At 32.9% G+C, this 15177-nt stretch overlaps 2 protein-coding genes across 2 annotated transcripts; both read left to right on the forward strand.

The window, feature by feature from the left end:
• Positions 1 to 1905: 1905 nt before the first annotated feature.
• On the forward strand, positions 1906 to 9458 carry LOC100255503 (uncharacterized). Its single transcript, XM_059735894.1, has 3 exons — positions 1906 to 2400; positions 8408 to 8931; positions 9036 to 9458. The coding sequence occupies exons 2-3, from the start codon at positions 8649 to 8651 to the stop codon at positions 9296 to 9298; spliced, it is 546 nt and encodes a 181-aa protein (XP_059591877.1). The 5' UTR covers positions 1906 to 2400; positions 8408 to 8648; the 3' UTR covers positions 9299 to 9458.
• A 2369-nt stretch (positions 9459 to 11827) lies between these two features.
• On the forward strand, positions 11828 to 12673 carry LOC100250324 (uncharacterized). Its single transcript, XM_002281863.4, has 2 exons — positions 11828 to 12170; positions 12273 to 12673. Exons 1-2 carry the CDS (start codon positions 11879 to 11881, stop codon positions 12533 to 12535), a joined length of 555 nt encoding a protein of 184 aa, XP_002281899.2. The 5' UTR covers positions 11828 to 11878; the 3' UTR covers positions 12536 to 12673.
• Positions 12674 to 15177: the final 2504 nt, after the last annotated feature.

Below are 15177 nucleotides of genomic sequence, written 5' to 3' on the forward strand. Positions count from 1 at the left end.
CTAATTACAAACCCTCTAAACAATTATAAAACAAATGATTTTTTTTCACACTTGGTTTGAACATTGAACTTGGATAGACCCAACTTTGAATTAGCAGCTTTAAAGTAAAATTTCTCAAAAACCTTTAAAATATAGTAGTCATGAATTTTTATTTTTAAAATTTTTTTATTAAAGAGATATGCATATGACTACTCATGATTTTTTCATATAAATAACTTTAAACTTGGATAATAAGTATTTTTTTTTTTCACATTTCAATATTATTTCTTCACTTAATAAACTATTCATTGACTTTTATAATTAGTTTGAGAAGTATTCGGTTTGAAATGTGATAAAGTAAAGTGTAAAACATGTCAAAGGTTGAGAAAGTAATTATCTAATCCTAATTTTATGGTATTTTATTTTCAATCCTTGTTTGTATTTGTATAATTATCTTTTAAAATAACTTTCAGAAAATAAATGAAAACAATTAAAAGTAACTAAAATATGTTTTTAAAAAATACTTTATTTTATATTTTTAACAACAAAATTTTTTTTTCATTTTTTAATTATCAAACATATTTTTCTTTTTCTTTTTTTAAATTGGGTTTTATATGGGTGGGAGAGGTTATGATCAAGCCAAAAGATGATATAGTTTTGTCCATCTTATAAGGGCAACTCAGATTTGCTTTTATACATAGTATCTTTTGTGATGTCTCACATAACAAAAAATTGATTTAAAAGAATTACCTCTCAAATCAATCCAAAAATGATTTCAAGTGATTTTATATCTAGTGTTAAAAGCAATTTTTAATCTTTACCAAAAGCTTAATATTGTTTTTAAGTATTATGAGATCCTTTACCCTTCCTAATGTATTGTTAAATTAAGGATTGATATGTCATTATTATTAATTTTAATCTACACATATTCTTTACTCATATGCGTTGCAGTATTCTTTCTTGCTTTTTACTCATCACCTCAAAATTGTATTGAAACTTGACTGTTGAATCCTTGATCTCTGTCTTTCCTCTTTAAAAGAAATTTTAAGATTTTATGGTTAAAACCTTGATTTTGAGAGTTTAAGAATGATGGTGAAGTAATGACAAAAATAATCTTTCCTCTAGATACATATCGCCCTTATCGAATTTATTTCTTTTTATATGCATAAAAATTAATCCGAATTAAAATACATATGATAGAAAGTTTAATAAAGTTGAAAAGTGAAAACCAATATAATTTTTATAAAAAATAAATGATATTTTAAACTTTCTTGAATTTTTTTGACTTCTTTTCATTTTCTTGTTGTTATCTAACCAAAACGAACTACATACTTACCTTAATTTAGTATCTTTGATTCAAAAATGCTAGTACAAGATTCAATAATAGTGAAGTATTCTCAAATCAAATCTTTAGAATAAAATTATCAACTTTAACCATTACACTAACACCTTGGATCCTTCCTCTTTAAGCTCATATGATTTTAATTATGTTAATGACATCTCACAAAAAAAACTTCATAAGCTTTTCGTTGATTATATTTTATTCACGTCATATGAGGTTTAGCATAATTACACTAAATTTCATTTAGTTTCAAATTTCGTAAGTTTATTTCATTTACAAAATTTATATTTTTAGAGGTTTATTAAATACATTTATCTAAAATCTTTTTTCTGAATTTTTTTTCTTTCACAAGGTACTAATCCATGGATTTTAAAACAAATGATGGTTGATTAATCGTTGAAAGCATTTAAACAAATTTCCAAAGATGGTAACAAGATCCTATGCAACTGCATGATGCTATGGTGACGTTTGCAATACTAAAATTCAACTCTTTTTTTTTAAAAAAAAAATTGTTTGCAAGAGGAATAAATATTTAACTGTTGACCCCCATTTTGGAGACATTTTCTCTTTGAATTTTCTGCAGATTATTTGGCCAGGTGTCACCATCTTGGCTAGCCACGTGTCGACTCCTGAGTGGATGCTAGGGAATCAGCTGAGCATTTGAGGAACCAATAGAAATTTGACATGTGGAGGAAGGTTCTAGAAGAGGAATATATGGGGAGCGTATTCCGTTATGCAGAGGGGTGTCGTCTGGCAGCTGCAGGGTAGTGGGGGGAGAGAGAAAAACGGAAAAAAAGGAAAAACCAGGGATTCGGGAGAGCTTGAGAGTGGAGAGAGGGGAAGGCTGCTAAAGAGGGTTTTTCAGAGAGTTTTGAGCTAGTTGCAGACGGTGAAGCTCAAAGGAAGACACCTTAGAGAGGTCGTCTGGGCAGTGAGAGAGGAACGGAGTGTTGACTGGAGGGGAGTTCTCTCTGGTTGAAGCTGTTACAGACAGAGTAAGGTGGAGGGCTAAGCAAGGAAGAAGAAGAAGGGTGATTTACTGAGTTCCTGTCGATCTTGTTGGAGAAAACCATTCTCAGGTATGCTTTTCTTCTCTCTATCTTCTCATTTTTGGGAGATATTTGGGGATTGCTAGTAAGTATGTTAAGATATATTCTTTTTTATATAGTTCTTGCTGAAGATCAGTTTGTCCTTATTTCATCTTCCCCATGATATATATGTACTCCTGCTTTGTTTTTTTTGTTTGATACTCATTTGATTTCACCCACCCTCATCAAGGTCCGTTGATAACAATATGTAATGTACCTTGTATGATTCCCCTTTGTTTCTACCATTTGTACTCTATTTCGGTTATTTTTCCCTGTTCCTCGCACCCATCCATGGCATACACCAGATTTCCTATCTTGGCACGAAAAGGTAAGGCACCGTGAGATTCTCAGTGGAGGAATTTTCTGGACTAGAGAGAGAAGAGAGTATTTTGTCTAGAGATTTTCTGGGCAGTGGTGGCTATGGATCTGTTTCCTAGCGGGCACTTGGAGTTTATGCACTTTGCGGACAAGCTGGGGTGTGGCATAGGTTGCTAATGCTTTTGAGGTTTTCCCACTTGGGAATCAGAAGGAATTTGCGCCGGCGTTGCAATCTGCTGTTGAGGCTGGGGGCCAATGGAAGGATTTCGTCTTATCAGAGATACGATATTCAGCAGGCTGCGAGGTGGATTGAGCAGGTGCTTCCTTCCACTTTGCTGCTGTTGGTGATTTTCATCCGGCAATATCTGCAATGATTCTTTGTTACTATTTGGATATCCGCTGTAATGTTCAAGTCCAATGAAATTCTTCGGAAGCAAACAACGTCGAAAGGAGAGAGGAAAATATCTGTTCTAGTTGGGATCTCTCTTGTGTTCACACTTCACGTTGCTGGTGCTTACTGATGGTATCATAATGATACCTTGATGAGGTAGACAACAATGGTTTTCAGGTGTATTCTATTGATGCATGCAGTAAGCAGCAGCTCTCCTAGTCTTGGTGTGGAATCCATGACTGATGGTCATAACAACTATACGGGTTGTGGATATAATGATGTCTTTGATGAACCAGCTATGGGGAATGGCACCTACCCGAGTCTCTTTTGCCCCATGTATGCCATATTTCTTTTTAACACCACGTGTCTTCATACCCTTTCTTTTCTTACCCATCAAACCCGTCCATCTCATCCTCTGTCATCCATCTCATGCATGCATCCCATATCCATCAAATCCATTGTTTCATGCCCGTGTCTCATACTCTCCCATATGCATGGCAGCCTTCATTACCCATCAAACCATCCGTCAAACCCATTTTCTCACTCTAAGACCTTCTCATATCCATTATCCTTTTCTCACCACCTTTCATAACCATATTTCCTGATACCTATCATGTTTGTTTTTCTCACAATGTCCTCCGGAAAATGGGTTTTCTCTATGATTTTTTAAGCTGATTGGGATAAGGAGGCTGTCCTGTTTTCACCCAGAGTTAAGAATGGTGCGAAGCTTCTTGGTAGTTTGGACGATAATGGTGCCCCATAATCGTGTATGCTTGTACTTGCCATAAAAGATATTGTTGCTCTTTCATTACTGAAAACCCTTCAGGAAGAAAGGCTCCAAGCTTCTACTGAGAATGAACATGAAATCAATGTTTGCTCATCAAACCAGAAATCTTCTTTTGTTCAGTGTTGATCTTGTGGCACTACTTATGGAAGAGAACCCAAACATAGCGGGTGAGTTTCAGAGTGCGGTGCCGATACACGAGATATAGCACGCATGATGGAGGAAGAAGTTTCAACGCCTGTTGCTACAGCTTCAGCGCTGGTGTTTGAGTTCCCATGGACGGGTAATTATTCTAATCTACACAGCTTCAGCTAATGGATGTAGTGGTCATGCACAGAAACGACATTACCCACCATTGTAGACAGCCAATATTCTGATGAGCACGATAAATTGCCTGCTATTGAAAAGAAGCTCCACTCTAAAATTCCATCTCAAGAAATTGTTCCTTCTTAAGTGCCGAGTTCCAAATGACACTCACATTGATCAATCTGGCAGTGTCGGGGAGTACTCAAGCCTTCCAAGTGGACCAATGGACAGAGGATGCTGCTGTAATGACCCAGAACTTAAACCTGAGGATGCTAAGGACGGAATCATAGCACTTATAAATCAGATTCAGTGAAAGGAACGCTTCTGACCTCATCTACCAGCCTTGACAGCCACTTCCACCAGCATCTGTGAAATATTCTGAAGCTTTGGACGTTAGTTATACTGTTCTAAACAGTAGTCACCTGTATCTGTTTGGGGGAGGCAAGGAATCTGAAGGACTTGGGTTCAAATAGGGTTTTGTATCGATTAGAGAAAGGGATACCAAAAGAAAAGCTTGTAGAATGAGAGCCAGCAGAAGATATCAACAGTGAAAGCACGAATTGGGCATGTGCGGAATGAGTTGCGGTTTCTTGTTCAGAAATCGAACATTGGCTTCTATCACCTTCGAGCTACTCGCAGAAACAGTTGATAAGCTGTTGGAATAAATGGTTCGGATCACCATTGCAAATATGGTACAGAGTTTGTTGCCTGGCTGAGCTTTGTGCACAGTTATAACGTGAGATAATCAGAGAAATCTAGTTGCCTCGAGGAAAGGAGTCAAATAGGCTGATGAAAGAAGAAAGGGTTCACCCATGGTGGTATACTCGGTTTGCACAATAGTCAGCAAAATAGGAAATTCATGGCAGCTGCAATTATCCGCATTACCATGCAATCATCCATGCTGCAATGTAATCATCCTAACTTTTCCACCTCGGGTCCCACGCGTTGTGATTCTCCATGCACGGTTGCCCTACAGTACCCAGAACCCGAAATCTCATCCTAAACTTTCCATGGCCCACTCATTCCACTCTGGGCCCCATTCTTACTAGGTCATGCATGGCCACCTTTAGTATGGGCCGTCTTTAAGCCACGTGCCACCTCTCATTCTCTCTTCCCTGATTTTGGAAATAATTCTTTCGAACTCCATCTCGTGAACCACTTTTCAAATTTCGTTTTGTTAAAATAAATTTCAAATCATCAAATCTCTTAGAGTTTTAGGTACCAAAATCCCATTTCCAATAAAATTTTGCCGCCACTTTTTCTTCTGGCAAGCAATTTTTATAACTCCCATGGTTTTTTTAAAATGTTTTAAAATAAGTACGAATTTAATTCTGTTATTCCAAATAATGGAATTTATGGAATTAATTTATACAAAAATAAAACGGGCTTTGGTGGGGGCCCCACATAGGTGATTTTATAATTGATTGATTGATTGATTGATTTGATCACCATTCATATCTGATTTATTCTGTTCCTTGACATGCGTATAAGTATATGTACATATTCATTTGTTCATTAACCCTGTTTTTGATTGCGCCTTGTGGTTCGTCGTTCAGGTACGCATCTATTCTCATTCTGGTATCTTTATATACATGTTTTGATTCTCATACGTGCATGATCGATTCGAGTATTCATTGACTTCCTAATTAATTGTCATGATTGCTTCATTTTATTAGTAGAGACCCACTTTAGGGACTTAGAAGGGTACTACGGTCTTTACCATACCTTCCCGATAAGTAACCTGACCCCCGAACCCGATCCGGTTTTTCACAGACCACCTTTTCCAAAATAAGGAGTCACGCTTAGGGTTTTTCTTTCTTATTTTGTTTACCCTTTAAAAATAAAACAAAAATAAGTGGCGACTCCAAGTCATTTTCTTAATAAATAAAAATCAATTTTTCAAATAAAATCGAGCTCGCCATCGAGTGGGAAACGCATTGAGATGAGTCGAAAATGCGGGGTCCACATTAACATGTTTCAGCTAAATTGAGTCAATGCCCACCAATCGTTAATTCCCCACTTTGTATTTGCCTTGATTTGGTCAAATCTCATGCCTTTTTTCAATTAAAAAGAAGACAAAAAAAAAGAGACAATTTTGTATGAGAGGGTTACAGCTACACACGTTTAGTTGACTAAAAAGCCTTCCAAATGCTCTCCATAGATTACACAATATCAAATTAGGATTCACCCAATGGTCTGTCATCATTAGGGACTGGAAATGAATGCACAATTTTTTGTAATTGAGTCAAGATGTTATGACAAACCTAATTATGTACTCAAAAGGTTTAGTTCAACTTTTTCTATATATTTCATTGACATTAAATTTGCTTAAGATAAAATATTCCGTTGAAAACATTTTGTAACACATTTTAATCCCTAGATTAATTTAGATAAATGAATAATAATATTAATTCGAGTATTGAATTATGAAGTTTGAATCAGTCTCATTGCATTATATTAGAGATGTTGGAGGTTCAGCTCCCCATTGAACTTGCGAGGATCAAGCTACATAGTCAGCTCGAGTGTAAGAGAGTAGTGCCCTTAGTTAATTTTTATTTATATATTGAATGATGAATTTATTCCTATTACATTTTAACTCTCTTATAATTTAATGTTCATTTAAAAAAAAAAAATCACAGTGTGATAATAAATTAAGAGAAAAGGGAGTCTTCATCATTGGAACCTTCTTTTCATCTCATTAGTAGATTATTGAGTTTTGGAGTGCTCCTAAATGTAGGGATATGATCATCTCAATCTTAAACTTGATTAAATGCTTTTATCTCTTCTTGAATAATTCTATTAAACAGAAGTCCAAAGGACCCAAAAATAAACTTATATAGAACTTAGGATTATGTTTCAGTGATGGGAGTTTAAAGCAATTAAGAATAAACTTAGAACCTAGGATGTCGTTCTAATGACAAGAGTCCAAAGTAATTAAGAATAAACTTAGATAGAACTTAGGATAACATCTTTAAAGCAATTAAGAATAAGCTTAGAATATATGATGACTTTGCAATGATGAAAATCTGAAGGAATTAAGAATAAACTTAGATAAAACTTAGGATGACGTTTCAACGATAAGAGTCCAAAACAACTAAGAATAAATTTAGATAAAACTTAGGATGATGTTGCAATGATGAGAGTTCAAAAGAGTTAAGTATAATAAACTTAAATAAAACCTATGATAACGTCCCAATGACAGAAGTTCAAAAGAATTAAGACTAAACTCATAAAAGCCACAAACATGTTGTTGGCCTCAAAAGCCACATTTTGATTTATATAAAATTTATTTTGTATTTCATAAAACTTTCATAATATCTTTAAAAATTATGGTTATAAGTTTTGTTTAGGTTATTTGTGGTTATTGAAAAGTATTAACAAGAAAAAAAAAGAATATTAAGAAAAATGATTTTCTTAAATTTGGTTGTATTATGAAAAATATTAAAGAAATTTAAATATAATTAAAATTTGTTAAAAAACTTATAATGATATGTTGCTTTTGCTAAATCAAATTGAAGGGTGGTATAACATCAATCTATTTCCAACATCATATCCATAGTTAGTTGCTCTGCTCCGTAATTTTAAATTATTTATTTTTTGAAATAGTATATTATCTTTCAATGATGGAGAGATAGAAAGAAAAATGGAAAAAAAATTCATTTCAATAATTTTTTTTTTTATAAAAAAGGAGGTCATCATACCGTAAGTCGATCGTAATAAAGTGAAGTATGAGTTTGTAAATGAATAATTGGATATTTAACATATCTTTTACCTCTACTTTCCCACCTTCTGTTGCAGTTCAAATCGCACCACCTACTCCTAGTCAAATTTCATGGCTTTAAAAAAACATAAACAGACAGAATAGGTCCATGCAGTTGGTCGACTCCTGAGAGAGTCTTCCACACTTAGTGTATATAAATTCAAACACATATAGCAGCAGTCCATCCAGTCCATGAATGTTCATAGCAAATTCATGGAAAAATTTTAATTAATTATCAATGAGAATTTAGCACCCCTTATCATATAAGGAAAATTTAGGTGCCTAGCTAATCATAACCTATAGCAATTTGCATGAGGACCCTTTAGTGGGTACCCTATCAGCTGCCCTCCAATGAAAAAATAAATAAAATTTAAGGGTCCACTGATATTGAGTCCCAACTCCTAAGTACGTGTGACACATTTATCACTGTGTATGACAGAGAAGCGTTTGAAACCAGAGGGCCAAAGTGGAGGCCTCGCCCAACTCAAGAAATTCACCACCATATTTGATTATTTTCCATGTCCGACCAACCCCATTCTGCCAAAAGGCGATTTCCTGCTGTTCCGCACTAGTCCAACTCCGGTATTTAAACCCCCACAAACTCATGCCTCCATTGCAACTACCAGCTTTCGGTTTCTGATTCTAGATTCATTTGAGGAAGAGAGGAAGCCAGCAAAGCGATGGGTTTCACTTCTGGACAAGGAATAGTCACCTTACTGGTGTTAATTGCTTCCCTGTTAGCGGTCGGTATGGCAAACAGACCCATTGCAGGTAAGCCTGCAAATCACTGGAATTCCGGCTTCAATCACAGCATTTGGGGTCCCAGAAACAATCCTTTCCACCCCAATAATACCCGGCCTCCCAAGAAGTTCATCGTCGGTGGATCGGAGCGCTGGCGCTACGGCTTTAACTACACTGATTGGGCTCTCAAGAATGGACCCTTCTACATTAACGATACTCTGGGTGAGTTTTATATCTATATCATCAACAATACTTCCATTTTTGATACTTAAGAAGAAAATGAAATAACCCCTCTGTATTAATTGTTAATATGATGCTGGATTCAGTGTTCAAGTATGATCCTCCAAACAGCACCACATTTCCTCACAGCGTATACTTGCTGCCAAACTTTGGGAGCTTCCTGACGTGCGATCTGAGCAGAGCCAAGCAAGTGGCTACGGTGGCGCAAGGAGGCAGCAAGGGGTTTGAGTTTGTGCTAAAGAACTTGTGGCCTCACTACTTTGCCTGCGGGGAACACAATGGGCTGCACTGCAAAGAGGGAATGATGAAGTTCTCTGTGATGCCGCTGTTTCGTCCCTGCCATGGCTGATCATGAATGGAGAATGGCTAGGGAAGATGCAGTGCTTCTTCTTCTTATGTGTTTTTTTTGCTTAATTTCCATGTTCTGAATTTTAAAGAAATAAAGAGTCTTCAGACTCAACAGTTGTAGGATATCCAGCAATACAAAAATGTAATGGTTTGTTTACACGTCTGAGAGAAAAGATATACAAATTTTATAACTGTTTTTGTATTAATCATGAACAATCAACTTATTTGTTTAATATAATTAAATTAAAATTGACATTTCTTTCATTATTTTTTATAATAATAAAAAAAACAAAAGTAATATTATGATGGTGATGATAATGATGATGATGTTGATACAAAATTGGGTAAATGCCTTCCTTCTAGGATTATGAAAAATAATTTTCTTTTTATATACACAAAAATCCTAATTAAAATATAATATGAAGTTTAATAAAATTGAAAAGTGCAAACCAATAAAAATAAATGTCATTTTAGGTCTTGTTTGATAACTAATTTCAAAAACAATTCTAAAAAATAATTTTTTTAAAAAGTTTTTAAAATTGATCTTTCATATTTTATAGAATTTGAGAATTTAAAATATTTTTAAATATGTTTTAAAAATTATTTTTATATCTAATATTTTATTTTAATAATTCTACATGTTAATATAATTATTTCTTAAAACAATCCTCATAAAATAAGTAAAAATAATAAAAAATAATTAAAAAATGTTATTTAAAAACATATTATTTTTTGTTCTTAAGGACAAAAAAGAAAAAATAATTTTGAATTGTCAAACGTATTTTCTACATTTTTTATTCTTGAGAACTATTTTCAATTCTTAAAAATGGTTCACAAACCAATCCTTAAACTTTCTTAAAATTTTTCAAACTTCTTTTGACTTTGTATTATTATTTGACCAAATCAAAAACCATATGCTTACCTTAATTCAACATTTTCAATTCAAAAATCTTAATATAAGACTCAATAATTGTGAAACAGTCTCAAATCAAATCTTGAGAGTAAAATATCTACTTCAACCACTACACTATAACATCTTCAATTCTCTTGTTCCTGATTACAAGCTCCTTTGATTTTATTTGTCTTGGTAGCAACCCATGATAAAAATTTACATGGATGTTAACTAATAAAATTTAAAATCAATTGTGGTCGGTTCTATCTGCACCAAGCCTGTGGACGGCAGTGAAATTAATCCTATTTTTGTTAAGTTAAATACATTGAAACGAAGTTGCAAAAATCGTAACATGACACTATGTCGATGATCGCATGATGATAGGTGATGTTTGCAATACCAAAATTCAACCTTTGTTTTTTAAATTGTTTGTAAGAGGGATGAATATTTAACATGTTTTAGCTAGATTGAGTCAATGTCCACCAATGGTTAATTCCCCACTTTGTATTTGCCATGATTTGGTCAAATCTCATGCTTTTTTCAATTTTTTTTTTTTTAAGAAAAACCAATTTTGTATGAGAGGATTATAGCTACACATGTTTAGTTGAGAGGATTATACCCAATGGTTTGTCATCATTAAGGACTGAAAATGAATGCACAATTTTTTTTGTAATTGAGTCAAGATGTTATGCTAAATGTAATTATGTCCAGAAAAAGTTTAGTTCAACATTATCTATCTTTCATTGACTTTAAAATTTCTTCAGATAAAATATTCTATTGAAAACATTTTGTAACACATTTCATTCTTTAGATTTATTTAGGCAAATGGGTAGTAATGTTAATCCTAGTATTAGATTGTGAAGCTTGAATCAATCTTGCTGCACTATATAATGGACGTTGAAGGTTCAAATCAACATTGAGCTAAGGAGAATTGAATTATACTATTAGCTTACAGGTGTTTTAAGGGAGTAGTGCCTCTAGTAAATTTTTGTTTATTTATTGAATGATGAATCTATCCCTATCATATTTTAACTCTTCTATGGTTTAAGATTTGTTTTTAGAGAAAAAAATTCAAAGTATGATCATAAATTATGAGAAAAGAGAGTCTTGTTATTATAATCATTCTTTTTCTTTTTATTAATGGATTATTGAGTATTGGTGTGCTCCCTAAACGTAAGCATCATATTGATCATTAAATCATATTAAAACCTCTCGTCTTTCTTTATTTCTACTTGTGCTTATGGTTAGGTTAATACTTGATCAGTACATAACATCCATAATTAATTAGTGCATGGACACATGATACATGGCATAAGTTTTAAGTGCCGAAGCATGAGGACAATGTGAAGCCAAATGAAAATTAGGCCCTTAGCCTACCCTCCGCTAATCTTGACTCATAAGAAGCTGTCACAAATTTACCAGTGTATGAGAAAAAAACTTAGAAGATAAGAGGACCCAAGTGGAAGACACACCCAATTCAACAAATTCTGCACAACTTTTTCCATGTTCCTACAAACCAACCCAATAATTCAGCTAGCAAAAGGTAATTTTGGCCCTTCTGCACTTGTCCATTAATTCCTATATATAAACCCTATCAACTCATATGCGCCACCATTCATTTCCACAATCAAGTTTCCATCTCTAGTTTAAGATATCATTAATGTCAGGCAGATAAAAGATAGTCAAGAGATGGGTTTCACTTGTGCACAAGGGGTACTCACCTTATTGGTATTAACTGCGTCCATGTTAGCAGTTGGTACGGCAAGCAGACCCATTGCAGGCAGGCCTGCAAACTATTCGAATTTCGGCTTCAACCACAGCTTTTGGGGTCCCAGAAATGGTCATCCATTTCACCCCAATAATAATAGCACCCGACCTCCCAAGAAGTTCATCGTGGGTGGATCAGACCACTGGCGCTATGGCTTTAACTACACTGACTGGGTTTTCAATAATGGCCCCTTCTACGTTAATGATACTTTAGGTCAGTCTTATATTTATCAATCAAAAAATATTTCCATTTTCGATACTTGATTTCTCTGATCTTTGCATGGCGGAATTGTGTATAATATGGTGATTGTTGCAGTGTTCAAGTATGATCCTCCAAGCAAGACAACATTTCCTCACAGTGTGTACTTGCTGCCAAATCTTCGGAGCTTCATGACATGCGACCTCAGCAGGGCGGAGCAGGTGGCTACGGTGGCTCAAGGAGGCGGTGAGGGTTTCGAGTTTGTGCTGAAGAACTGGTGGCCTCACTACTTTGCCTGCGGGGAACATGATGGGGTGCATTGCAAAGAGGGGATGATGAAGTTCTTTGTGATGCCGCTGATTGGTCCTTACCATGGCTGATCAATGGAGAATTGGCCAGGGAAGAAGAAGATGCAGTGCTTCAGTGTTTCAGGCGTTTGCTAATTTGGAAACAATAAGATTTGAGTTGTGGGAGGATTTAATCCTAGAATATATAGCAATATTGATCATCAGTACTGTTGGTATGCTGCTGATTTGCTTCATATGTTTTAGAAATATAAAACACACTAATTTCATTAATACTCTTCTTAGTTTTATGTATTAATAGATGTCACGATTGGTTACATATATATAACTATATAAGATAAAGCAGTTCCATATATGGAAATTTAAAGGGATTGTCTTAGCATTTGGGGCCAGTTTCATTTCCTTCCCCTTTTTATAACTTCTTAATTACATATTTGCATTAAAGTGAAATTATATTTCCAAAGGCATATATGTTTGGAAGGTATTATTGAAAACAATTCCACAAAATAGTTTTTTTTTTTCTAATTATTATTTGATATTTTGTAAAAATTAAAGGTAATTTTAAAACTTGAAATGTTTTTAATTTATTTTTCTATATTTTTAAATACTTTCTAAAAAATAACTTTTAGGGTTAAATGTATTTTAACCCTTCAAATTTTTGCATATTTTACACTTTTTTCCCTCACGTTCAAAACCTAATAGCTTACAACTCAAACTCATTAAAACCAATACTTTGCCTCTAATTACAAACCCTCCTTACATTAATAAAACAAATGATTTTTTTTCACACTTGGTTCAAACATTGAATTTGGATAGACCCAATTTTGAATTAATAGTTTTAAAGTAAAATTTCTCAAAAACCTTTAAAATATAGTAGTCATGAATTTTTATTTTTAAAATTTTTTTATTAAAGAGATGTGTACATGACTACTCATGATTTTTCATATAACGGTGAATTGCGATAACTTTAAACTTGGGTAATAAGTATTTTTTTCACATTTTAATATTATTTCTTCACTTAATAAACTATTCATTGACTGTTATAATCAATTTGAGAAGTATTCGGCTTGGAATGTGATAAAGTAAAGCATAAAACATGTCAAAGGTTGAGAAAGTAATTATCTAACCCTAATTTTATGGTATTTTATTTTCAATCCTTGTTTGTATTTGTATAATTATCTTTTAAAATAACTTTAAGAAAATAAATAAAAACAATTAAAAGTAACTAAAATATGTTTTAAAAAAATATTTTATTCTATATTTTTAACAACAAAAAATTGTTTTCTATTTTTTAATTATCAAACATATTTTTCTTTTTCTTTTTTTTTTTAAATTGGGTTTTATATGGGTGGGAGAGGTTATGATCAAGCCAAAAGATGATATAGTTTTGTCCATCTTATAAGGGCAACTCAAGTTTGCTTTCATACGTGGTATTTTTTGTGATGTCTCACGTAACAAAAAATTGATTTTAAAGAATTACCTCTCAAATCAATTCAAAAATGATTTCAAGTGATTTTATACCTATTGTTAAAAGTAATTTTTAATCTTTACCAAAATCTTAATATTGTTTTCAAGTATTATGAGATACTTTACCCTTCCTAATGTATTGTTAAATTAAGGATTGATATATAATTATTATTAATTTCAATCTACACATATTCTTTACTCATATGCGTGATGCAGTACTATTTCTTGCTTCTTACTCGATCACTTCAAAATTGTATTGAAACTTAACGGCTTGAATCCTTAATCTTTGTCTTTCCTCAAAAGAAATTTTAAGATTTTATGGTTAAAACCTGGATTTTGAAAGTTTAAGAATGATGGTGAAGTAGTGACAAAAATAATCTTTCCTCTAGATACATATCGCCCTTATCGAATTTATTTCTTTTTATATGCATAAAAACCCGAATTAAAATACATATGATAGAAAGTTTAATAAAGTTGAAAAGTGAAAACCAAGTTTTTTTTTCTTTTAAAAAAAAAATGATATTTTAAACTTTCTTGAATTTTTTTTACTTCTTTTAATTTTCTTGTTATTATCTGACCAAATCAAAAACTATATACTTACCTTAATTTAGTATCTTTGATTCAAAAATGCTAGTACAAGATTCAATAATAGTGAAGTATTCTCAAATCAAATCTTTAGAATAAAATTATCAACTTTAACCATTATATTAATACCTTGGATCCTTCCTCTTATAAGCTCATATGATTTTAATTATGTTAATGACATCTCACAACAAAAATTTCATAAGCTTTTCGTTGATTATATTTTATTCACATCGTATGAGGTTTAGCGTAATTACACTAAATTTCATTTAGTTTCAAATTTTGTAAGTTTATTTCATTTACAAAATTTATATTTTTTGATAATATAATCTATTTTTAGAGGTTTATTAAATACATTTATCTAAAATATTTTTTCTTAATTTTTTTTTTCTTCATAAGGTACTAATCCATGGATTTTAAAATAAATGATGGTTGATTAATCGTTGAAAGCATTTAAACAAATTTCCAAAGATGGTAACAAGATCCTATGCAAGTGCATGATGCTATGGTGACGTTTGCAATACTAAAATTCAACTCTTTTTTAAAAAAAAAAAAAAATTGTTTGCAAGAGGAATGAATATTTAACATGTTTCAGCTAAATTGAGTCAATGCCCACCAATAGTTAATTCCCCACTTTGTACTTGCCTTGATTTGGTCAAATCTCATGC

The sequence above is a fragment of the Vitis vinifera genome, chromosome 3, assembly GCF_030704535.1.
Source record: "Vitis vinifera cultivar Pinot Noir 40024 chromosome 3, ASM3070453v1".
NCBI lineage: Eukaryota > Viridiplantae > Streptophyta > Magnoliopsida > Vitales > Vitaceae > Vitis > Vitis vinifera.

What these genes read in the sequence shown, in the direction of transcription:
- LOC100255503 (XM_059735894.1), top strand. Translation starts at nt 8,649, where the DNA reads ATGGGTTTCACTTCTGGACAAGGAATAGTCACCTTACTGGTGTTAATT. An exon ending in CTACATTAACGATACTCTGG is followed by an intron (nt 8,932 to 9,035) that starts GTGAGTTTTATA and finishes TGCTGGATTCAG; the next exon opens with TGTTCAAGTATGATCCTCCA.
- LOC100250324 (XM_002281863.4), top strand. Translation starts at nt 11,879, where the DNA reads ATGGGTTTCACTTGTGCACAAGGGGTACTCACCTTATTGGTATTAACT. An exon ending in CTACGTTAATGATACTTTAG is followed by an intron (nt 12,171 to 12,272) that starts GTCAGTCTTATA and finishes TGATTGTTGCAG; the next exon opens with TGTTCAAGTATGATCCTCCA.